We start from the raw sequence: 24,234 nt of genomic DNA, 5'->3' as shown, positions 1-24,234 counted from the left end.
ACAATGGATTTGAAATGAAACGAACAAGATGTGCTTTAACTGCAGACTTTCAGCTTTAATTTTAGGGTATTTACATCCAAATCAGGTGAACGGTGTAGGAATTACAACAGTTTGTTTATGTGCTTCCCACTTTTTAGGGGACCAAAAGTAATGGGACAGATTAACAATCATCCATCAAACTTTCACTTTTGAATACTTGGTTGCAAATCCTTTGGAGTCAATTACAGCCTGAAGTCTGGAACGCATAGACATCACCAGACGTTGGGTTTCATCCCTTGTGATGCTCTGCCAGGCCTCTACTGCAACTGTCTTCAGTTCCTGCTTGTTCTTGGGGCATTTTCCCTTCAGTTTTGTCTTCAGCAAGTGAAATGCATGCTCAATTGGATTCAGGTCGGGTGATTGACTTGGCCATTGCATAACATTCTACTTCTTTCCCTTAAAAAACTCTTTGGTTGCTTTCGCAGTATGCTTCGGGTCATTGTCCATCTGCACTATGAAGCACCGTCCAATGAGTTCTGAAGCATTTTGTTGAATAGGAGCAGATAATATTGCCCGAAACACTTCAGAATTCATCCTGCTGCTTTTGTCAGCAGTCACATCATCAATAAATACAAGAGAACCAGTTCCATTGGCAGCCATACATGCCCACGCCATGACACTACCACCATCATGCTTCACTGATGAGGTGGTATGCTTTGGATCATGAGCAGTTCCTTTCCTTCTCCATACTCTTCTCTTCCCATCACTCTGGTATAAGTTGATCTTGGTCTCATCTGTCCATAGGATGTTGTTCCAGAACTGTGAAGGCTTTTTTATATGTTGTTTAGCAAACTCTAATCTGGCCTTCCTGTTTTTGAGGCTCACCAATGGTTTACATCTTGTGGTGAACCCTCTGTATTCACTGGTGAAGTGTTCTCTTGATTGTTGACTTCGACAAACATACACCTACCTCCTGGAGAGGGTTCTTGATCTGGCCAACTGTTGTGAAGGGTGGTTTCTTCAACAGGGAAAGAATTCTTCGGTCATCCACCACAGTTGTTTTCCTTGGTCTTCCGGGTCTTTTGGTGTTACTGAGCTCATCGGTGCATTCTTTCTTTTTAAGGATGTTCCAAACAGTTGATTTGGCCACGCCTAATGTTTTTGCTATCTCTCTGATGGTTTTGTTTTGTTTTTTCAGCCTAATGATGGCTTGCTTCACTGATAGTGACAGCTCTTTGGATCTCATATTGAGAGTTGACAGCAACAGATTCCAAATGCAAATAGCACACTTGAAATGAACTCTGGACCTTTTATCTGCTCCTTGTAAATGGGATAATGAGGGAATAACACACACACCTGGCTATGGAACAGCTCAGCAGCCAATTGTCCCATTACTTTTGGTCCCTTGAAAAGTGGGAGGCACTTATAAAAACTGATGTAATTCCTACACCGTTCACCTGATTTGGATGTAAATACCCTCAAATTAAAGCTGAAAGTCTGCAGTTAAAGCACATCATGTTTGTTTTATTTCAATTCCATTGTGGTGGTGTATAGAGCCAAAAAGATTCGAATTGTGTCAATGTCCCAATATTTATGGACCTGACTGTAGATAGACCTATCCCACCCAAACACCATAATAGAGATTTATCTGTCTGGGCTCAGACCATGGGTCTAGAAGAGATCTGGCGGTGGAAACACCCTACCACCAGACTCTATTCATGTTTCTCCACAACCTATAAAACTGCATTACGCATAGATTTGGCTTTCTCTAATCTTGCTATGATGGCAGATGTGCTGGAGGCATCTTATCTGCCAAGCGGGCTATCAGACCATAGCCCTTTGGCAGTGGTACTTCGCTCTCCTGCATCTAGAAGTGCTGCACTTTGGAGACTGGGAGCACACTGGGTTTCACATCTGGGAGCTGACTGACACAATGCCCCCCCTACTTGCTCAGTTCTGGGAACGAAATGCCGAGTCCTCTTCTACTGGCAATGTCTGGGATGCATTCAAGGCCTACACTAGGGAGCAGTACATTTCATCCATTGCACACATTCAGAAACAGCAGTCACTTGAGACTCAATCACTACAGCAAGCGGTATCAAATTAGACATCTAAATACAGCTCAGATCCCCAACCTTGCTCAATTTGATTCATCGATGGCAGTGCAGAGAGAACTACACTTACACTTATCTGAGGTCACACGACTCGAGGCCCTTAGAGGTAAACAGAGGTTTTTTGAGCAGGGCGATAAAAATGGCCGTCTTCTGGCCATGTTGGCACAAAACGACCAACCACTCACACTTGTCTCTGAATTGCAGACCTCTGAAGGTGAGAAGGTAACGGTCCCTTCAGAGATCCTGCAAACCTTCGGCGCCTTCTACAAAACCCTATATACGTCCACCTTAAACTCTGATTTCCAGCCTGAGAAATTGCAGGATCTGTTGGATCCACTGGCACTCGGTTGGCTTTCAGATCAAGAGCGGGAGATAATGGTTCAACCATTTACGGCCCTAGAGGTCTTGAACGCCATACACTCCGTCCCTCCTGAGAAGGCACCTGGGCCAGATGGCCTCCCAATTGATTTTTATAAGGCACACGAATAATTATTAGCACCTCTGCTGGCCCAACTTTACACCACCTGTTTAGCTGATGGCAAATTACCAGATTCCATGTACCACGCGTACCTGACCTTCATATACAAATCTCCTAAAGACCCAACATCCTGCGCCTCTTACCGACCAATTGCGTTACTAAATAATGACTTTAAAATTCTAACTAAATTATTGGCCCTTCGATTATATCCTCTCCTCCCCTCCTTAATAGATTCAGATCAAACTGGTTTTATGCCCCGTAGATCCACATATGTAAACCTTAGAAGGTTGTTTACTAACATCCATGCTCAACACCACAACACGGGGTCAAGAGCGATAGCCTCACTTGACATAGAAAAGGCTTTCAACACCGTAGAGTGGCCCTTTTTGTGGGAAACATTACGTAGGATGGGATTTCCTTTAGTGTTTATCCGCTGGCTTCAAGTAATATATAAATGCCCCACCTCATCGGTAAGACTGGGGGGAGGACTATCCACCCCCTTTTAACTACATCGGGGAACTCGACAGGGCTGCCCTCTCTCCCCAGCCCTATTCTCTTTAGCCATTGCGTACCTCCCCTCATATCAGGGGTCTCCGTATTGGCCAATTGGAGGAGAGGGTAGCCCTGTACACAGACGACATGCTGCTGTTCCTCAATGACGCTGGCCCATCCCTGCAGGGTGCGTTGACTGTACTAAACACTTTTACGAAAGTCACTGGACTTAAGGTGAATTGGTCCAAATCCTTGTTATTTTCGATAGATCAAGCGGCTAGGTCTACATCCCCTCCGGACTGTCCCCTACAGTGGGTAGACACTTAAGTATTTGGGGTTCACATATCTACAGAAGCCTCAGACTTAATTTCTTTAAACCTAACCCCAATGCTTATAGACACTAAGACGAAACTTAACTCATGGCGTAAATTACCTCTGTCCGTTTGGGGGCGAGTGAATCTTAATAAAATGAAAATCATTCCCAAATACATCTATCTCCTTCGTCACTCCCCACAATGGGTACCCAGATCCTTTTTTACAAAATTTAACCAATTGTTCACATCTTTTCTGTGGGGTTCTTCGCCACCCAGATACAGACTGACAACCTTGATGAGGCCGACAACCCAGGGTGGTATGGCATTTCCTGATTGTTACAGATATTTTCTAGCTACCCAGCTGGTAACGGTGGCCTGGTGGCTACACCCTGATAAAACCAATTCATCCACAGTCCTTGAGGCCACAGTAGTGGGTTCCTTGGAGGCCCTCCAGTTCCTGGTCTTTAGAGGCCTTCGTGCCCTGTACCCCCTGACACCCTCTATGCGCACCACCCTGAGAGCATGGCGAGCAGGTCTAGCAATAGAAAAATATAAACCGACAGAGAATTACCCTAATGCCCCGATATGGCTAAATTCAAATCTACCACATATCTATAAACTCCCAGATCCTTATGCATGGACCAAATACAACATAAAAACTCTATCACAAATAGTATCACAAATGTCCTTATTACTCTTATCACATCTTTCCTCCTTATATAATGTACCACATCACTACCAATTTCGCTATCTCCAATTGTCACATGCCTTTGCCGCACAATTTCCACGTTCCACATGCACCATAGTTCAGTTGGGGCTGGAGAGAACACTTAGAACTAACAGTGCCGAGAAACCTACCTCACAATTATATACACATCTGGTCTCAATATCCTTGCCATCTCTAGATGAACTCTGGGCTCGCTGGCAACACGATATACCCACCCTAGATAACGATGATTGGGATGATGTGTGGGACTTCCCATTTCCCTCTCTAGTCTCCATACGAGATAGATTAGTACAATTTAAAATCGTACACAGAGCATATTTCACTTCACATAGACTCCACATTATGAACCCTGCCTACTCCGCTGAGTGTTGGAGGTGTGGAATCTTACCAGGGGATTTCTCACACATTTTCTGGCACTGCCCTGGAATTCAGCAATATTGGAGGGAGGTACTTGACATGATAAACAGAGTCGCACTAACCACACTGCCACATGTAATGGAGGTTTGTCTTTTGGGACTGATTGAAACGCTTGTACCGACCATAGCAAAACGTACACTAATGGGGTTGTTACTTTTTTACGCCTGGAAGAAAATTGCCATGTAATGGAAGAAACTCAACCCTCCCTCTTTGATGCAATGGAAACGTTTGGTCAATGATTATCTCCCCCTATACAAGGACACATACACGAATAGGGGATGCCCAATGAAATATGAAAAGGTCTGGCATAACTGGTTAGCTGAGCCAGAAACGGCCTAATTAAGACTGGGTAATAATTTGCGATGATATGAGTTGGGGTCTTGTAAATCGAACTGGAGAGGGTTTTCAATTCCTATGAGGCTGCAAGTCAGGAATGGGGTGCACGCACCACCTTGATGACTACTGATGTAATACACACCTAACGCCCATATAAATGTATTATAATTGATTGAACTGTAATACGGTTGTATCATAGCACTTGTGTTGTATGTGTTCGAAATGCAATAAACATAATTAAAAAAAAAAAAAGTCCCTAAAATCTATCGAATAGTTTGTAGACATGATAACTTTTGCGCAAAACAATCAATATACGCCAATTGGGATTTTTTTACCAAAAGTATGTAGCAGAATACAAATTGCCCTAAACTAATGAAGAAATTAGATTTTTTACATATTTTTATTGGATAGGTTTTATAGCAGAAATTTAAAAATATAGTGCCTGAAAAAAGCGGTTGCTTTCACACTGGAGCGGTGCGCTGGCAGGGCGTTACAAAAAGTCCTGGCAGCAGCTTCTTTGGAGCGGTGAACTCGCTCCTCCAGTTGCTGCTCCCCACTGAAAACAATGGGGCAGCGCTGCAATACCACCGGCAAAACGCCACTCAGGCGGCGTTTTGCAGGCGGATTTTAACCCCCCGCTAGCAGCCGAATAGCGCCACTAAAAATAGCACCGCTTTACCACCGACACCCCCGGCTCAGTGTGAAAGCCGTCAAAGGGGGTAAAATCCTTCCGGGGCTGAAGTGGTTAAAATGAGAAGTATTGCCAAAGCTTTTTTGCCTATACTTCTGCTATGGATCACAGAAGCGCAGTTTGTTCTGTACTCCTGTGACCCCTTTTCAGCCAACAGAGGGCTAAAGCCTGCTGTCAGCTGATGTCACTGAGCCGGTCCAGGCTCTAAAAAAATCCCGACCATATAATCGGGATTCACCCAGCAGCTTGGACCGGCACCTGTCTCAACTTCTCAGCGATCCGCCGAGAGCCTGAGCCAGCTCTCCTGCCCCCACCACAGCCAGCGCTCCAGTGAGTGCAGGAAGGGAGAGCAGAGAGCCACTGACTGACAGTCCCAGATCTCTGCTCAGAACAGAGGAGGAGGACTGAGCGAGCATGTTTGATCTAAAGCCGGTGGGGGACCTATGAGAGTATAAATGTTTTTTGTTTACAAAGTCCATACTTCTCCTTTAAGGTAAAAAACATCCCACTACTTGTTCTGGCCACCTTTTCCCCTTCCCTAAACATTTACTGGTCTCCTCTCACGATCCAGTGCTGTCCCATCTGCAGAAGCATTGATCCCTCTTCATGGTTTCACAGGAAAACTGTTGCTGTCAGTCAAATCCTGTGAGACGGTAGCAGGGGGCATGGCCGAGCCAAGCTATGTGTGTCTATGGACGCACACAGCCTGGCTCGGGAGCAAGCCTGCACAGGTGCCCCCTTAGAGCATGGCAGAGAGCAGGAGTGGAGAGCACCAGCAGGGGACTCTAGGAGAGGTGGTAAGGGACCACTCTGTGCAATATCATTTCACAGAGTATGTAAGTATAACATCTTTTTTAGTATAAAGCAAAAAAAAAAAAAAAAAAAATTAGCTTTAAAGCGGATCATTGTATCACTGTAAGCACTCCTGTCAGTGGTAAATGTTTTTTCTCAAAACTTACAACTGATACATTTGCTGGACAGCGTGTTCTGTTGAAAAACTTACTGGCAGAATCACCAGGTGAAAAAAACAGAAAGAAAGCCTAAAAAAGAAAACAAATGCAGCCATCACATCTAAGAACAAGTAAGCTGCAATATAACAAATGTCTGCTTTTGGTTTAAATACCATTTTAAATTGGTTGTGAAGGCTGAAGGTTTTATACCTTCATGCATTCTATGCATGAAGGTAAAAAACCTTCAGTGTGCAGCTCCCCCCTCAGCTACCCTAATTCTTACCTAAGCCCGATCTCAATCCAGCGATGTTGTACATGATATTTGAGGCTCTCCCGGGTCTATCCCTCCTGATTGGCGGAGATGCAGTAGCAGGAGCCGTTGGCTCCAGCGGCTGTCAATCACAGCCAGTGAGGCGGGAGTGGGGGAGCTGGGGTTGAGCCGTGCTCTCTGTGCCTTATGGATGCAGAGAGTGGGCTTGGGAGTGAACATACAAGCACAAAAACACACAAAAAAACAAAACAAAAAAAAAAACATACAAGTGTGCCCACAGCATTCGGCTTGCTATGGGGGCACTCCACAACTAAGAGGGGCCCTGAATGCCTGCGGGGGACCCGAGAAAAGGAGGATCGGACTGCTCTGTACAAAACCATTACACAGAGCAAGTATGACTTTTTCTTTCTCATAAAACTTTTTACTTTACAATCACTTTAATCCTTGTTTTGCCTCCCTGGTGTTTGCGTTCACTTTACTTCCACCCTAAACGATACATGCATACATTTCTCATCTTAGTTCTAATATTCTTTTACCGTCTACCACTTTTCTATTAGCCATTACAGAACCTGAAAGTGGATATTAGAACTGATCAATTTTTCAATTGCTTTTCATTAAAACCTGGGTCTTCTAAGACAAGTGGAAAAATAAGCATGGGCTGCACAAAGTTTCTGCTGCTGGGTCTCAAAAGGGAAGAGTGTTTATTAAAGTATCCTTGCCATGAGGCATTATGGCAGGAAATTTTAATATACAGATTGTGGGCAGAAAGGGATTCATCGATTTCTGTTTTTTGGTATGAGAATTTTCTCGATCATCCTGCTGTAATGAAGTTCAGTAATGATTAGCCATCACATTTTACCCTGTGTAACTTAAAAGGTAAAGGGGTAAAAAGGTATCATTTTACTTGTAGTATACATGTGAAACAACACTTACTCTTGATGTGAGCTACACAAAGTGGAAAGTCTTTTAAGCTCTTGACTGCTTAGTCCTTTCTCTGAATTCTGGGATGAGGTTGAGGATATAGGGTTGCTTGTCTTCCATTTTCTTTCTACACAGTTGAAAAAGAATGTAGCAAAAATTAAAGTATGGTTCACTCTATCATATGAAAACTAAACCGTTAGAATGATATATTGCTGAACAACCAGTTACAACAGACAAGACAGATTTTGTTGGGGGTAGCAAGTTTGAATAGCTGAAATACTGAGCAGGCTGCCCTAATAGAAAAAAAGTCCCACCTACACTGCTTTGTCCACACAATTCTTTAACTGACCCCTCAGGTGGCAGTGGTGCCTCAAAACCAGGGTTGCTGCAAGAAACCAGTTTGGACACTTTAACAGTGTCAATAGATGGTCCCCATCAATATTACTATTGCCCAGTAAGGCCCCAAGCACAGGCCTAAACAAATGTGTATGCCAGAAGTTTACCATTTTAGTTTGCCCTGTATTGCCTTATATTACTTACAGGTGCGTGGTAAGGGTGGCGAGTCAACTGAGGACTTTATTTTTTGGAATTGCAGTTTTGAGGTCACTCAGCCACTGTTGCCAACTCTGTTCTTTATTACCTTTGAATACCTATGCATTTTGGGTGTTTCCACTAAACTAGGATGTTCCCACTAGAGTTCTACTCTCCCAAACTGGAAAAAAAGCCTGTTTCCCTTAGTAAGGAAAGTGTATGTTAAAGTGGCTCTAAGGCTTAAGTTTTTTTTTTTTTTCCTTAAAACTGAACTTTAGGCAGAGAATAAAGGTCTGTTAGATCACTTCAGGCTGGCCCCTTTTGCAGGTATATCTATATAAAACATTAAAAATAAAATGTCTATGCACCTGCTTCTACTGCCCTGTCACCAGCCTTGCCGCTGTGGAGGAACCCCCGTTTTCCCCATCTGCTCACTATACCAGATCCAATCATATGGGTGTCAAAGGGGATAAAAACCTTGGGTGATGTCACTAAATGGGGCCTAATCCCTATCTCTTTCACTACCTCCAATTGCGACACGCTTTCGTCTCCACTAAGCTGGAACTTAGGTCCTCAATTCTGGAGAATGTTATACTGGATGAAGCCATGAAAAAAACATTATCATCAGAATTATATAAAGAACTTTTCCCTGTCTCTCCCCCCTCAGTAACCAAGTGCAGGTAGCACTAGGTGGTGGAGGTACTGAATTTGGGAGGAGAGGAGTGGGACGATATGTAGAGCGTCCCTTTCACTCACTTAGTGTCAGCTAAAGTCCTCTTAATTTATTTTAAATTCCTACACAAGATATATTACACCCCAGCAAAGTTATCTAAAATTTACCCGGGAACATCGGTAGAATGTTGGCGTTGCTCAGTCTCCAGTCAACTTTAGCCACACTTTTTGGTGCTGCCAGGCAGCCAAAGAGTTTTGGTCTGCCACCAGGCACTGTATAACGGAGATTACCTCTGTGCCTTTGACGGCAGCAACATGCTTGCTTGGCTTAGTGGAGGGCTTAGTACCTACTAGGGCTCAGCGCACTTTGTTTAGCCTGTTATTTTTCTATGCGTGCGAGGCGCTGATCCTCTATTGGAAGAAACCAATGATGCCCTTCACTATCATACTGTAAAGGGATTGTGAATAAGGAGATTAATGTTCTATAAAGCACATAAGGGGGGCAGGGGATGCCCAAAAAGATTTGATAAAGTTTGGAAGATCTGGTTGGATAGCCTTGTTTCTGTAGCCTAAGGATTGTACTGCTAGGGTGGAGGTTGTCTGGGTGGTGATGGATATGGGTGCACATAGCTCTGTAATTCTTGTCCTAACAATGGGATTATTTAGGGACTGATTGTTGCTTAAACATTTGTATGTAGGTGCGATTGATGGCCTTATTGCCTCGAGAACTGCAAAATAACTATATTTTAGTCTATAATATGATATTGGCATTCCTGCCCCTTTTTAGGGGACTTGCATCCGGGAAGGTTTTATACCTTCATGCACAAGATGGCAAGCCTGGACTGGGTGGATGTTTTTGGGTGTTGTCTAATTGCTACTTGTTTTTCTAGGAATCCTGCCCTGCGTGGTGTGGTTTTGTTTTCCTTCTTTTGTACTATGAAAAATTTTAACAAAAATAAATTTACAAAAAAATTATTATTTAAAACCCAGTAATACACTGTCTTATCCTGCTCCGCACATGTTCAGTTGATCTATTTTCAGGCACTGCTGAAGAGGTTTAGGGCTGGTCTGTGCACGGAGCAGGTAAATGGCTTTTTTTTTTTTTTTTAATAACCAAGAATTTTTCCTTGATTCCTCTGGGTTAGGAAGCCAATGGCACTTCCTTAAAAAAATACAATAAAAAACAGAAGAGTTAGCAAAATCTTCCCTCACATCTGATAAAAGTATAACCTTTTTGCCACAATACATATATACATATATATATACATACACACACACACACACAGTTGTGCTTATAAGTTTACATACCCCGGCAGAATTTATGATTTCTTGGCCATTTTTCTGAGAATATGAATGAGAACACAAAAACATTTTTCTTTCACTCATGGTTAGTGTTTGGCTGAAGCCATTTATTATCAACTGTGTTTACTCTTTTTAAATAATGGCAACAGAAAACTACCCAAATGACCCTGATCAAAAGTTTACACACCCTGGTGATTTTGGCCTGATAACATGCACACAAGTTGACACAAAGGGGTTTGAATGGCTATTAAAAGGTAACCATCCTTACCTGTGATCTGTTGCTTGTTATTAGTGTGTGTGTGTGTGTGTGTGTGTAAAAGGTCAATGAGTTTCTGGACTCCTGACAGACCCTTGCATCTTTCATCCAGTGCTGCAATGACGTTTCTGAATTCTGAGTCATGGGGAAAGCAAAAGAATTGTCAAAGGATCTGCAGGAAAAGGTAGTTGAACTGTATAAAACAGGAAAGGGATATAAAATGATATCCAAGGAATTGAGAATGCCAATCAGCAGTGTTCAAACCCTAATCAAGAAGTGGAAAATGAGGGGTTCTGTTATAACCAAACCACGGTCAGGTAGACAAACTAAAATTTCAGCCACAAATGCGAGGAAAATTGTTCAGGATGCAAAGAAAAACCCACAAATAACTTCAGGTGATATACAGGACACTCTGAAAACATGTGGTGTGGTTGTTTCAACATGCACAATAAGGAGGCACTTGAAGAAAGATGGGCTGCATGGTCGAGTCACCAGAAGAAAGCCATTACTACGCAAATGCCACAAAGTATGCCGCTTACAATACGCCAAACAGCACAGAGACAAGCCTCAAACCTTCTGGCACAAAGTCATTTGGAGTGATGAGACCAAAATTGAGTATTTTGGCCACAACCATAAAGGTTACATTTGGAGAGGAGTCAACAAGGCCTATAATGAAAGGTACACCATTCCTATTGTGAAACACGGAGGTGGATCGCTGATGTTTTGGGGATGTGTGAGCTACAAAGGCACAGGAAATTTGGTCAAAATTGTTCACAAGATGAATGCAGTATGTTATCAAAAAATACTGGAGGAACATTTGCATTCATCAGCCAGGAAGCTGTGCATGCGACGTACTTGGACATTCCAACATGACAATGATCCAAAACACAAGGCCAAGTCCACCTGTCATTGGCTACAGCAGAATAAAAAAAAGGTTCTGGAGTGGCCATCTCAGTCTCTGAGGAGATCTCAAATGTGCAGTTCATGCAAGACAGCCCAAGAATTTACAGGAACTGGAGGCTTTTTGCCAAGAGGAATGGGCCACTTTACCATCTAAGATAAAGAGCCTCATCCACAAATACCACAAAAGACTTCAAGCTGTCATTGACGTTAAAAGGGGGCAATACATGGTATTAAGAACTGGGGTATGTAAACTTTTGATCAGGGTCATTTGGGTAGTTTCTGTTGCCATTACGATTTAAAAAGAGTAAACACAGTTGATTGATAATAAATGGCTTCAGCCAAACACGAACCATGAGTGAAAGAAAAGTTTGTGTGTTCATATTCTCTGAAAAATGGCCAAGAAATCATAAATTCTGCCAGGGTATGCAAACTTATAAGCACAACACATACATATATATGCATGTGTGTGTATACTTCAATTGGCCTGATCATTTAATAAATTTAATTGTACAGTATATGTTTCAAATAAATAAATAAGAAAAGCAAATAGACTGATCATCAACTGTAGTTTGACATGAACAGCATGGATAAACCCCATGTGAACCGTATCTAATTAAAGCATTCCATGTGGCATGGAACAAGATGCATACAATGCCGGTTTACTCACCCCATTGCTCTTGAATAGCGGACAGATTTGCAAGTAGTTGCTCATGATATATTCGTTCCAGTTGGATAAACTGCATTGCTTTTTCATCTAATTAAGCTGTTAAGGATTTTCCAAATCTGATGCATAAAAAGGAAAAGAGCACTAGCAGTCCTGAAAGGCAGCATTATTAATAAAATAATAATATAACCAACATGATTCTCATTTAGTAATCAGATTTTCTGTGAACCTCTTAAGGCACAGTGCTAAAAATTGATTTACATGATATTTGGGATTTTCAGCTTTCCCAGGACTCCCCAAAAGACTGAGTGACATCTCTGGTGCCTTGGTGAAGAGGTCAGAAGCCGCAGTATAACGATTAAATCTTTTTTAGACTTTTTTTTTTGTTTTTTGCAGCATTTTTACATGAGGGGGTGGAGTCTAGAAAATAGTACCTTGCATTTTTATGCAAGGTCAACCTTAAAATATAAAATGTTACATATAAAACAATTCCACAAAAGGAAAAAAAATCAAAATAGACTTTTCCATTAAAAAGCCTGTGCCTGCTCATGTCAACTCATAGTTTGCCCACCTTTAATTTCTATCTTCAGAACATTTTCAAACTGCTATCCAGGTGGTACCCTGTCCCACCATTATACAGTACCATCTTCCCCTCCTCCTCTGACTTATGTTGGTGCTGCCTACAACATAAAAAGTGCAAATTTACATATCTGGTGAAGCAGTAGCAAAGAAAGCTCAACATCAATCGATCGAGCTGGATCAGTCTGGAGTGGGGGGAAAGCAGTCAGCTGGCACTGCTAACATAACAACTCAAACAGAAGACAGATCAGGCACTCATGGAGCAAGCTAACTTTTCTGCTCTTATGCAGGGGATTACTAACTTACTGGTAAGATGGACACTCTCCAAACAGATATTTGGTTGATACGCAGAGACATGAACAAATTCCTTACTCGTCTGGCAGAGGCAGAATGCCATATTGGCGACCCAGATGACACTATTAGGGATCACTCTGCCACCCTGTATACCCTCCAAAGTTTAAAGACACTAGAATCGACAGCCAAGGAAGCAGATAACCACAATCGGCTAAACAATCTACGCATCCTGGGGCTGCCAGAGGGTGCTCTGCCGAACTTTCATTCTTCAGCAGCTGAACTTTTGGGACCAGGACTTAGTGCTCTGTGAGGCCAGAAAGCAGGATACATGCTACTATGAGGCCAAGTTAAGATCTTCTCAAATTACTCCGTGGACCCGCAGCTGCATAGCATAATATTTAATGTAAACAAACCTCTCATTCTCCTAATCGTTATTATAAGACCAGGTTACACTGATAAACCCACACTCACCAGGAATAAACTGCAGGCCTGAGATTTCTGCTCAGCACCCCAAAAGTGACTACAGAGTAACCTCCCAAGTCTCCTGCCATTCCAAACAAGATGGCAGGATCCAACAGTGAGCCCCATGTTTTGAAGGTCACATGAATGTGAAGCTTCAGCGACACAAACTGTATGAAAATCTAAAAAAGTGATTAATGGCAGAAGCCAAAAATGTTCTTATTTTTTTTATTCAGGCTTTAACATAAAATATATATCTGACGCTAGGTCTACTTTAAGAATAAAATATCAACAAACACATACATAGCGGTCCAATCATAGTGGGCAATAAGGATAATACTAATATAAACAACATGTAATTTGCTTGTGTTACTGCAATGGTGTAAGGTCCCTTTCACACTGTCGGACCGTTCAGGTCCGTCTGTCAGTTTTGTCGGCGGACCTGAACGGGCGCTCCATGTTACATGCAACATCGGATGTCGGTGGTGACATGTCCGCTGACATCCGACCCGGTCCAATCCGCTAAAATCAGACTGATGGCCCTACGTTCACATCCATCCCTGGCGGATTGGATTGGGTGAGATCTGATGAAAACGGACATGCTGTCCATTTTCGTCCAATCTCTCCATAGCAACCAGCGGCGCTCAACAAGCCCCTCCCTGCTTAGTGAGCAGAGAGGGACCTGTCATCCGCCGGCTCAGCGGAGATCAACAGAGAGATCTTCCGCTGAGCTGGCGGACAGAGGCAGACTCCGTGGCAGCGGATCCGCCTCGTGTGAATGAAACCTAAGAAAGATAGTATGTCGTTGTTTAGGATGTTTTAGGCTGGGTTCACACCAGTGTTAAGTTTGTCGACTAAAACGTTTTAGTTGACTAATTGAAAATGAATATTATTTTAGTCGACTAAAATACGACTAAAACAACTGAGATGACTGAAATACGACTAAAACTAAAATCTAAAATGGCATTTTAGTCAAAAGACTAAAATGGGACTAAAACTAAAATGGCATTTTAGTCAAAAGACTAAGACTAAAACTAAATTGAAATTTGACTTAAAAATTAACACTGGTCTGTAGTGCATGTTCATACCTCAATACCATAATAAATAACATATTAGATTTTTCACACCAGCAGTATATAATGAGTTTGGAAATTGTAGACAAATGTTAACTAATGCATTACAATTTAATTACACCCATTAGATTTTAATCAACTAAAATGTACTGGAGATTTAGTCGACTAAATACGTGACTGAATTTAAACCTCTAGAGATAAGTGGAATAAATAGTAGCGCTCAAATAAATAAAAAATGAAAAAATAAAAATGTGCTTATGAAAGCAATGATCAATCTAAATGAACAGTAAAAGTATATGTGTGAATATTGACAATAATACCCTCATTGAAAATTAGTTACAATATGAATGTGATCTGACAAAAAAAAGTTATTGGTGAACACTGAGCAAACACATCATATCACATAATAATCAAAACAACACACCCTGTGACAGATGTGAAAATAATGAATAAAGTGTAGACATAAAGTTCATAAATTATGAATATTCCGATGAATGGTCTGAAAAAAAATCTATAAATGAAAACTCTTGGTTGTTCTTTGTGATCTTCCACCACACCTCAGTGTTTGTGCTTCCACTCCCACTTAAAGATTTGCACTCACCAGCTACAATTGCCTCCCACTCTCGTGTTTGGCATAACTCGCCTCAACCCACACTTATTGGGGGTTAAAATGTGATCTCCAGATTCCAAACGTGATCTCCAAATAGCGAGCGTAAATGCAACAAATCCTTTTCCTCAAGAAGTGATTGCTCCACATGAAAATGAAAACAATGCTCCAAATAGTGTGATAAAGTACAGCAAATGTATTAAAAATTCAAACCATAGCACTCACATGTGTAAAAACCAAAGCAGGCCAAAAACCACTCCAAAGGAAATCGGAACAAACTCCATTCACTGGAAAAGCGATCTATAGTGGTCACGGCGGACCCAGGATAGAGTGTCAGCTGTGCAGGCTCACCCACTCCTAGTCTCAAGCCTCCACCATTCGATGCAGCGTGTCACGTCACAACGTCTTGCGTCACGCTTCAGATGCTTGCCATATAGCCACACCCCGACATGTTCCGTCACAACTGACTTATTCATGGGATTGGCAGTACGGCATAATACTTCTCCCTTTATTTCCTAGACTCCCCAAGTGGGCGGAGACAAAGCAACTAGCTCCTGCTCACTTCCTGTGTCCCCATCTCCGCAATACACCACCTTTTACAGCCTATTATTGCAGTGATGTTTTAATAAAGTTCAAAATAGTGATGAGTAAGTACACAACTTGGTAAATATTATTATTATAGTTAATCATATGATCAACACACGTGAGTTTATTATCTCTAAAAAATACACCTATAAACATGACCAATGATTTAAAATATAAAAAAAAGAAAAAAAAAATTAAAATTAGAAAAAAAAAAAAAATCTATATAGCAGAAAAAGTAAAAAATAGAAATTAGATGTTATTAGAACTATCTTTTAGATAACTGTGAGCAGAGAATGCATGCAGACTGATAAGCAGCAGTGCGACATCTCCTGCCAACCAGCCCCATTCTAAAGTTCATCATTTAAGCACAGTACCCCAATGCTATCCCTAAGCATGATGGAAAATGCTCATAGAGTGCATATTAAATTGAAAAAATTATGTGTATATGAAATATATATTAATAACATACCATAGGGACTGATGCTGTAGATAATATTACTTGCACCCATTAAAAATTGCTGATAAAGCAGTTCAAGTCTAATTCAATGTTAATCCCTCTTGGAAATAAACTCTTCATCAAAAAGATCCATTGGGTCTCTCTCTGAGATAGATCCCTGACCCGACTGGATCCCCTCCAAGAGGGATGAACATGATCAATACCACAAAATTGCAGCAGGCTCGGGTCCTGGTCATGTTTCTCTTTGAAGTGAAGAGACACACTATGATGCTTGAACCCCTTCCTGACGTTTGCCATATGTTCTGCAACTCGTATCTTTAAAAGTCTTAGTGCGACCTACATAAAATAGCCCGCAAGGGCACCATAAAACATAGACTACATAAGAGGAATTGCAAGTAATACATTCCCTTATTGCAAAAGATTCTTCATGCCTATTGGTGATTTCAGTTCTACCTCTGTTGCTGACCTTGGCAGTCCTGCAGCAGATGCATTTCCTACATGCATAAAAGCCTTTTAAATCTATTTTAATGGCTTGTTCATGGGGTGGGTTTAGAATTTTTCTTACTACCCTAACCCCCAATATTGGGGGCCCATCTGTAGATGAATTTGGGTTGCTTCGGTAGAACCTCACCCAAATGTCTGTCCCTGCATAGAATGTGCCAGTGTTTTTTGAAGATCAACTCAATCTCCTTATACTGGCAATGAAAATCCATTATGAAACCCCACTGATGTTGGTTATCCACTAATAAGTCATCATTTTCTTTTAAGCACTGTTCTCTAGGGATTTCTGCTACCTCTTGAATAGTTTTGTCCAGAAAACTCTCCTTATATCCCTTCTGAAGGAATCTTTGAGTATATGGTATTGTTTTTAATCCAGGCCGGGTGATGGCCACTTCTGATGGACAAAAAAATATTACGGTCCGTTGATTTTAGAATATACTTTAGTCCTCAAAGCATTCTTATCCATCTCGATAGTTAAATCCAGGAAATTAACAGATCGATCACTAATCACATACTCCAGTTTGATGTTGTTGGAATTAGTGTTCAGATCCCCTAGAAACTGAATCACAGATTCTTCTGATCCCTCCCAGATAAACAGGAGGTCATCTATGAATCTCTGATAAAATTTGAATTGAGGAAGTCTTCTACCAAACACATATTTGTCCTCCCACTCTGCCATAAATACGACTAAAACAATTGCAGAAGACTAAAATGGGACTAAAACTAAAATGCCATTTTAGTCCTAAGACTAAAACTAAATCGAAATTTGCTGCCAAAATTAACACTGGTTCGCACTGGTGCAATGCGGGAAACCCTGCAAATCCTGTGCGGGTTCCTGCATCGCACCTGAATTGCAGACAGTTCACTCTGACATTTGCGCACCACTGCAGGTGTCAATGTAAAGTTAATGAAACCCCAGATCAGTTCACAAAGCGCAGTGCGAACTGTGAAATGGTACAGAAATCCCAGTGCGGGCCAAATAAGGGTCCTGTATCATTTTGGTCCGAATGTGATGCAAATTCAGCCATACAAACTATATGGCTGAATTCCCATTGCACAGTGATCTGCACAGCAATGTGGTGCGCATCACATACAATGGCTGTGTTTGCACCAGTGTGAACCCAGCCTTAAGCACACAAGATTAACAAAACAGTTTTAAAAAGAAGCAACGTGTTTATGTTATGTGGCTACATTACTGACTAATATTGTCATGTCAGCATACAAGAAAAGGATACAGTCTTCCTCCAGAAAATATGTCTCGGCAATCTATAGAGAGAATGGAAAACATAGCAGGTCAATACTGGTTACCTTTACAGTACAAGAACAGGAATCACGTTTAATGATTTCATGCTTTACATTGAGCTCTAATGTCTGCTTTCATCTCCATTCAAAGCCACAAGGCGCCCTTAAAAAAAAAAAAAAATTATGTAGAACAAACAGTGCAAAGCCAATAGATACAATTACAGCAATTATTAACTTTCATTATCTAGAAGTACAGGTGCCTTTTCCACTTGCAAGAGCATTCAAAACAATGCTTCCACATTGCCAGCATCAGAGAATATAGAATTGAAATTATACAGAAACAAAACACGAACGCTTTACAAAAGACTGTACTCCGTAAGATTTAAATAGTCACACTACAGCTAAAAAACACTTCAAAACTCATCTACAGCTAATGCTACTGGCGGTTTTAAAAAGTCCAGTGTGCAAGAAGTCTACCTTCACAGCAAGACTTCAAACAATATAAATCTGCCCTCCAAAAATACAATTCCTGCCTCCACATTGCTAAACAGACCGATTTTATCATCCTCATTAACACCCACTCATGCAGTCCACATCAACACTAATTAACCTTTTAAACTCTCTACTAAAGTGGGGTACAAACTATAAGAAAATCAGATGAACAATCGTCTGATTTTCCTCGTTTTCTCACAGCAAATTGGAACCGATGGACAACTCGTCTGAAAATTCTCGTACGACAAAGGCTTTTTTTTTTGTTGTTGTTGTTGTTTATGGTTTCCAATCACGTGCAGTCTCTTTTCTGATTTTTCTTGTATGAAAACGGTACACATTAAACCAAAATCGCTCATTCTGTTCCTGTACAAGAAACATTTTGGCGTTTGTCCCTTCATTTTCGTACAAAAATTCGGAAGCGGCTGTCTAAAGTTGTGTACACACTATACGAAAATCGTACGAAAATTCTTTGGACGAAGAGATTCACCAGATTTTCTTATAGTGTCTATCCCACTTGAGTCCTCCACTGCCTCCACCCACTAACTCACTGTCCAGGAGATCGCTAATCACTTCAAAAAGATACAATTTGTGATGAGATACTATAAAGAGCAGTACTTAGATATCCCCTCCCAAAGTAACCATCTATTGCTTACCTCTGCACACCTCTTTGGTTTATCTCTGTACCCCCTGTCCACAGCTCACCAATGCCTCCATGTTCACAGCTCCCCTCTTCTCTCAGTCCACAGCTTCCATGTTAGCCAAATCAGAGCACAGTTCTATACCACTGTCCACAACATAAAGGGGTTGTAAACCCTCGTGTTTTTTCACCTTAATGCATCCCCCCCCCCCACGGTTTTACTTACCTGAGCCCCGTATTTCCCTCAGCGAGGATGCGCTTTCCCTCTCTCCACAGGTACCCGGCTCTTGATTGGATAGATTGATAGCAGTGCAGCCATTGGCTCCTGCTGCTGTCAATCAAATCCAATGACGTGGACTGAGTCCGGCATTCGGGTCTATGGATGCAAATTGCTGGACTCGGGAGCGTGCCCGCAAGGTAAAAAACAAGCCTTTACAATCACTTTAACTCACACCCCCCCCCAACCCCCCCCTCCCCCATATCCAGAGCTTACATCCATAGCTGTGGATGGTGGTCATCTTACACAACCTGCCCCTCCCTACACAGCTCTTACTTTTTCCCTATTATCCTCCGCAGCTCTTACCTGTTTTGGCAAATCCCCTCACCCCCCCCCAGCTGGCATGTCTGCTTTACAGATCCAGCCTCTCCACTGTTGCATCTCTGCATAAGCGCCCGCCCTCCTCCCTTTCTCCTAACAGCTCTCTCCCACCTGTTTACAGCTTTACAGCAGGGCAGCAAGCAGCTGTGTTTTCTTTTCAACACTGTGCAGTCTCCGCCTACTAGACCTGTAGCTTACAGCCAGATCGCATCACTCTGTTCTGGGCTGCTAAGGTCTGACAGGCAGGGGCGGGACTGGAGACAGCTTCCGATGCACCACAGGAGGTGGAAATAACATGCGGGTAGTTGTGACATTGGGACTCAGGGTACCAACAAACAAATTCCCAGCACTGCACAAGCTCTGGTAATATAACACACAGAAGACGGTAGAAGTGAGTAGTGCAAAAACTTTTGACCTTCTTCTGTGTTTAGTGACAGGTTGTAGAGAGAGGACAGGGCAGCCAGAGGTGGGGGGGAACGCCGTTCTGCCACGTTACGGCTGAAAAAATGCCCTGGGTAGGGGAAGAGAAAGAGGTGGAATGATAGGACGAATAGAAGGCGCCGTTAAAGCCTGCAGGGTCCGGAAGGGAATGTAGAAAGCAAGACAGTTGCAATAGTTTCCATCTGCCCATTGCGGAACTGGTAAGCGGATCCAGAGAGATCTGAAAGTTGGGCCCAGCCTGAGGGGTGCAAGAACGTAGATGCCCTGACAATCCACGAATCTGTTTGGATTTGAAAGACCCTGTCCATGTAGCCAGGAGCGAAAGCTGGGTGGCATGCGCACCCACATTGACTTTAATGGGTGAACCTAACTTGCTGCAACGCCAAGTACTGCGGCATGTGAACTTGGGGCATTGTAGACTTGGGGCGGTTGGGGGAAGCAAAACAGTGACTTAACTACAGATGTTTAAAGCTGGCCATGTTAAAGAGATCTTACAGCCACCGTTGCACCTCAATTCCACTGTGAATGTCAGACTGGTGTCCGGACCGTGTTGTGGTTGTTTTTATGTCTTCATGTTTTTGTATGTCTACGTGCATGTTTTTTTCTCTTTTTTCCTGTTAGTGTTCACCTTAATTTTGCTTGCTTGGGTGACCTTCTATGGTAGCACTCAATGAAGCACACAGTGTGTAGCTGGTTTCATTTTATATAGGTGCATTTTATGATTGTTGTAGCACGTTCTTAGATTGAACAATACATTTTGACACCGTTGCAACTACTTTGGTGCAGCAGTTATAGGATACAAACAAGCTTGTGTTAACTGTTCTCTTCAGATGACAGCTTTTAGTAGAAGAATAGAAAAAAAATGTGATTCAGGATAGTGAGTGGAAGTGGAGGGAGATCGTGGATCTATTCCCCAATCTCTTCTAAATATGAACTCAAGCTGTTGGGTCACAGCTCAGATCCTAGTTGCTGTGGCCAGGTAAGGAGCTGATAGAAACTACCTGTCTTTGATTTGCTTAGGTACAAGGCAGAGAATAAATCAGGTGTCCACTTGTCTCCATAAAGAGAACTAGTCAATGCAACCACTATTCTATCACATAGGGGGCTAGTCAAAAGAAAAAAAAGAAAAGAAAAGACGCATACATGTACCTAGGACACACATGCATATGGGAGCAACAATTGCACAACACTAACTGGCTATCCCACCTCCCCCATGCCAGTGTGAGAAATAATTCTAGAGCCCTCATGTATAGTTCACTCTAAATTGATGAGCGGTAAGAGGTGTTTAAAGTACTATGTATATTTTTGGGTATTGACATTTTCCATCATTTCGTAGGCATACACAAATTTGAGCCACTCGACACAGTTTATTAACTCAATATGTATACAAAAACACAAAAGCGGATTGAAGATTATATTTTAACTGTGTGTAATCAAATGTTTATTTTTTTCTTTTACCTAAAATAAGGATTTACTTAACATTTGTGCAAATCATAATTGGGCTGCACAGTAAAGATCAGCAGGGACAGAGAAGACGACTTGGGGGTGGGGACATTTAATGGATGACTCTACCAAAAGCACAGTCATCCTTTAAATCCTTCTTATACTAGGTGAAATGTCATTTATGGATAATCATACTGCTTTTTCCTATTAGGGATAATTAATAAAAATTACAGTCACCCATTAAATCCTTACTCCAGGTGACATGTAATGTTTGGACAATTATTTTCCTTTTTGCACAGTTACGGTCTTCCAACGATCACTGGTCCTACATGTCTGGGAGTCAGTATATTCCAACTTGCATGGACCAACATACATAAAAACAAAACAAAACTACTTGTATACAACAATTCTATAGTGATTCCGCGCTACAGCAATAATGAGCAAAAAGTGCTCAATAAATAAAGTAGATATACACAAAAATTATGCAAAAATATGTTTGAATAAATTATACAGTAGGCAGGTGAGAAGTTTATAATCCCATAAATGAGCTCACAGAACCCTCACCTCCATATCTTGACATGTCAGCATAAGGTAATAAACGGGGATGTATTCCGTTATTCCAACTTCCACCACCAGGGGGTCCTCCGTTCCATTAAGTGTAATACATTAAAATTAAAAAAAACAGGCATAAACAGCTAATATGGCGTCTGAACGCCGTTCTCACATCACTTCCGGTATACTTCACCCTCCGGCCATTCCCTACGCGTTACGTCATCACGTGACTTCATCAGGGGATCCGGATTGGCTGTGGCATCTATGCTTATATCTAATGAAACCGGAAATAGAGTAGCGGCCATTTTGTGGTGGTCCACTATGTTTAACAACAAAATGGCCGCTACTCTATTTCCGGTTTCATTAGATATAAAGATAGATGCCACAGCCAATCCGGATCCCCTGATGAAGTCACGTGATGACGTAACGCGTAGGGAGTGGCCGGAGGTTGAAGTATACCGGAAGTGATGTGAGAACGGCGTCCAGACGCCATATTAGCTGTTTATGCCTGTTTTTTTAAATTTTAATGTGAGAGTCCAACTTTACCTTCTAAATAAAATGTATTTATCGCTAACATACTACACCATTGGAGCTTCATCTCTCTCCCATCCTTACCCATTTCCCCCCCCCCCCCCCCTGCTGTGGGCACGAGATTACATGAGGACGTGGATGTGGAGTACCCATTCAGGTTATATACTTAGTGGAACACAGGACCCCCTGGTGGTGGATGTTATAATAGCGGAATAGATTCCTGTATATGGTTTATGCTGACATTTCAAAATATCAAGGTTTTACACTTAATGGAATGGAGGACCCCCTGGTGGTGGAAGTTGGAATAACGGAATACATCCCTGTTTATTACCTTATGCTGACATGTCAAGATCTGGAGGTGAGAGTTCTGTGAGCTCATTTATGGGATTATAAACTTCTCGCCTGCCTACTGTATAATTTATTCAAAACATATTTTTGCATAATTTGTTTTGGACATTCATTTAAAAAAATGTTTAATTAAGAGACTACCATCATATTGAATATAATGCCCCTAGATTGATTTACCAACTTATGGACTAATCACTTTTGCACTCTTTAATATCCCATTTTATTGGACAATATTTACACAGTGTATATCTACTTTATTTATTGAGCACTTTTTGCACATTATAATTGTTGTATACATTTATAAGTGGATTGTGAACACTGGAAGATTCTGCTGCAGACAGCTTTATCTGATTGCACTTTACTGTACGGTACACACTTTGGTCATTTTAATTGTTTATTTACCAATTTCTATTTATTCATTTTTAGAGTTTTATAAGAGATCATTTTGAGCACATCTTAGTAGCGCGAAGGCCTTCTATATTTATAAAAAAAAAAAAAAAAAAAACTACTACTCTCCAGATTATTAAATCTGCTGACTTTTTATTGGCAGTCCTATATTCCCTTAGGAAGATCCCCCACACCCCTTTGTCCAATAAGCCCTCCTGCCACCGTTCTCCTGGCCATAACTTCCATTTTCTTGCTGATCTTCCAAGTCTGGGTTCACAAATCTTTGGGTTAGCATTTTCCAGTGTTGTTTTTGGAACACGTTTTAATTTTTTTTTTTTCCTGTTAGGCCAACGAAAGCCAAATATAGCAGAGGATGCTACATGTGGTTGCTTGTGCTAAAATGCAAGAAAATCCATGCCAAAACAGGTTTTTTTCATCCACTACCATTGAAATCTATGGAACCATCAACGTACCTGTACTATTTTCCCCCAAATGCACAGCAATGCAGCACACTGGTGTAAACAGTCCCCATAGGAAATAAAGGCAATCCTCTTGTTGGACAACCTGGGGTAAATCATACAAGCCTCAAACTAAATAAGCATGAATAAAAGGATTCAGCGGCACGCATACAAGGCTATCCCTTTTGTGCAAAGGATAGCTAAGAGCAATTAGGTAGTACTTCAGCCCTTTCAGTCATTCCATCCACCCAATGCAGAGAAAAATGATGGCACTGGAGTGAGCATTTAAACAAAACCTGTCAAACCCAAGCAATTCATATTGATCATATCATAAAAATAAAAAAAAAGAAGAAGGACAAGCTGAGGTTTTGGCAGTGAGAAATGCATCAAAATAAAAATCAGCAAATCTGGGGAAAGAGGCACCTAGAATTTATACAAAATCCTGCAGGAAAAACTTGATTTGGCCCTGTCTCTACCATCTGCCACTACTGGTTGTGCAGCTAATGGAGAAGCTTGGAGGAAGGCAGCATTG

General features: G+C 41.6%; 1 protein-coding gene across 2 annotated transcripts in view; it reads right to left on the bottom strand.

Moving 5' to 3' along the window:
- CNST (consortin, connexin sorting protein) overlaps positions 1-24,234 on the bottom strand; it is a 225,364-nt gene that overhangs the window by 114,355 nt on the left and 86,775 nt on the right. For both annotated transcript variants that reach the window (XM_073628017.1, XM_073628018.1), the window contains exons 4-6: positions 17,809-17,839; positions 12,022-12,108; positions 7,703-7,817 (exon numbers count right to left, since the gene is read on the bottom strand). In XM_073628017.1, coding sequence (XP_073484118.1) covers positions 7,703-7,817; positions 12,022-12,108; positions 17,809-17,839 — 233 coding nt within the window. The remainder of the gene's footprint in view (positions 1-7,702; positions 7,818-12,021; positions 12,109-17,808; positions 17,840-24,234) is intronic.

This window comes from Aquarana catesbeiana, linkage group LG04 (assembly GCF_042186555.1).
Source record: "Aquarana catesbeiana isolate 2022-GZ linkage group LG04, ASM4218655v1, whole genome shotgun sequence".
In the NCBI taxonomy this organism is placed as follows: Eukaryota; Metazoa; Chordata; class Amphibia; order Anura; family Ranidae; genus Aquarana; species Aquarana catesbeiana.
This window is presented reverse-complemented; position numbering and strand designations above follow the sequence as displayed.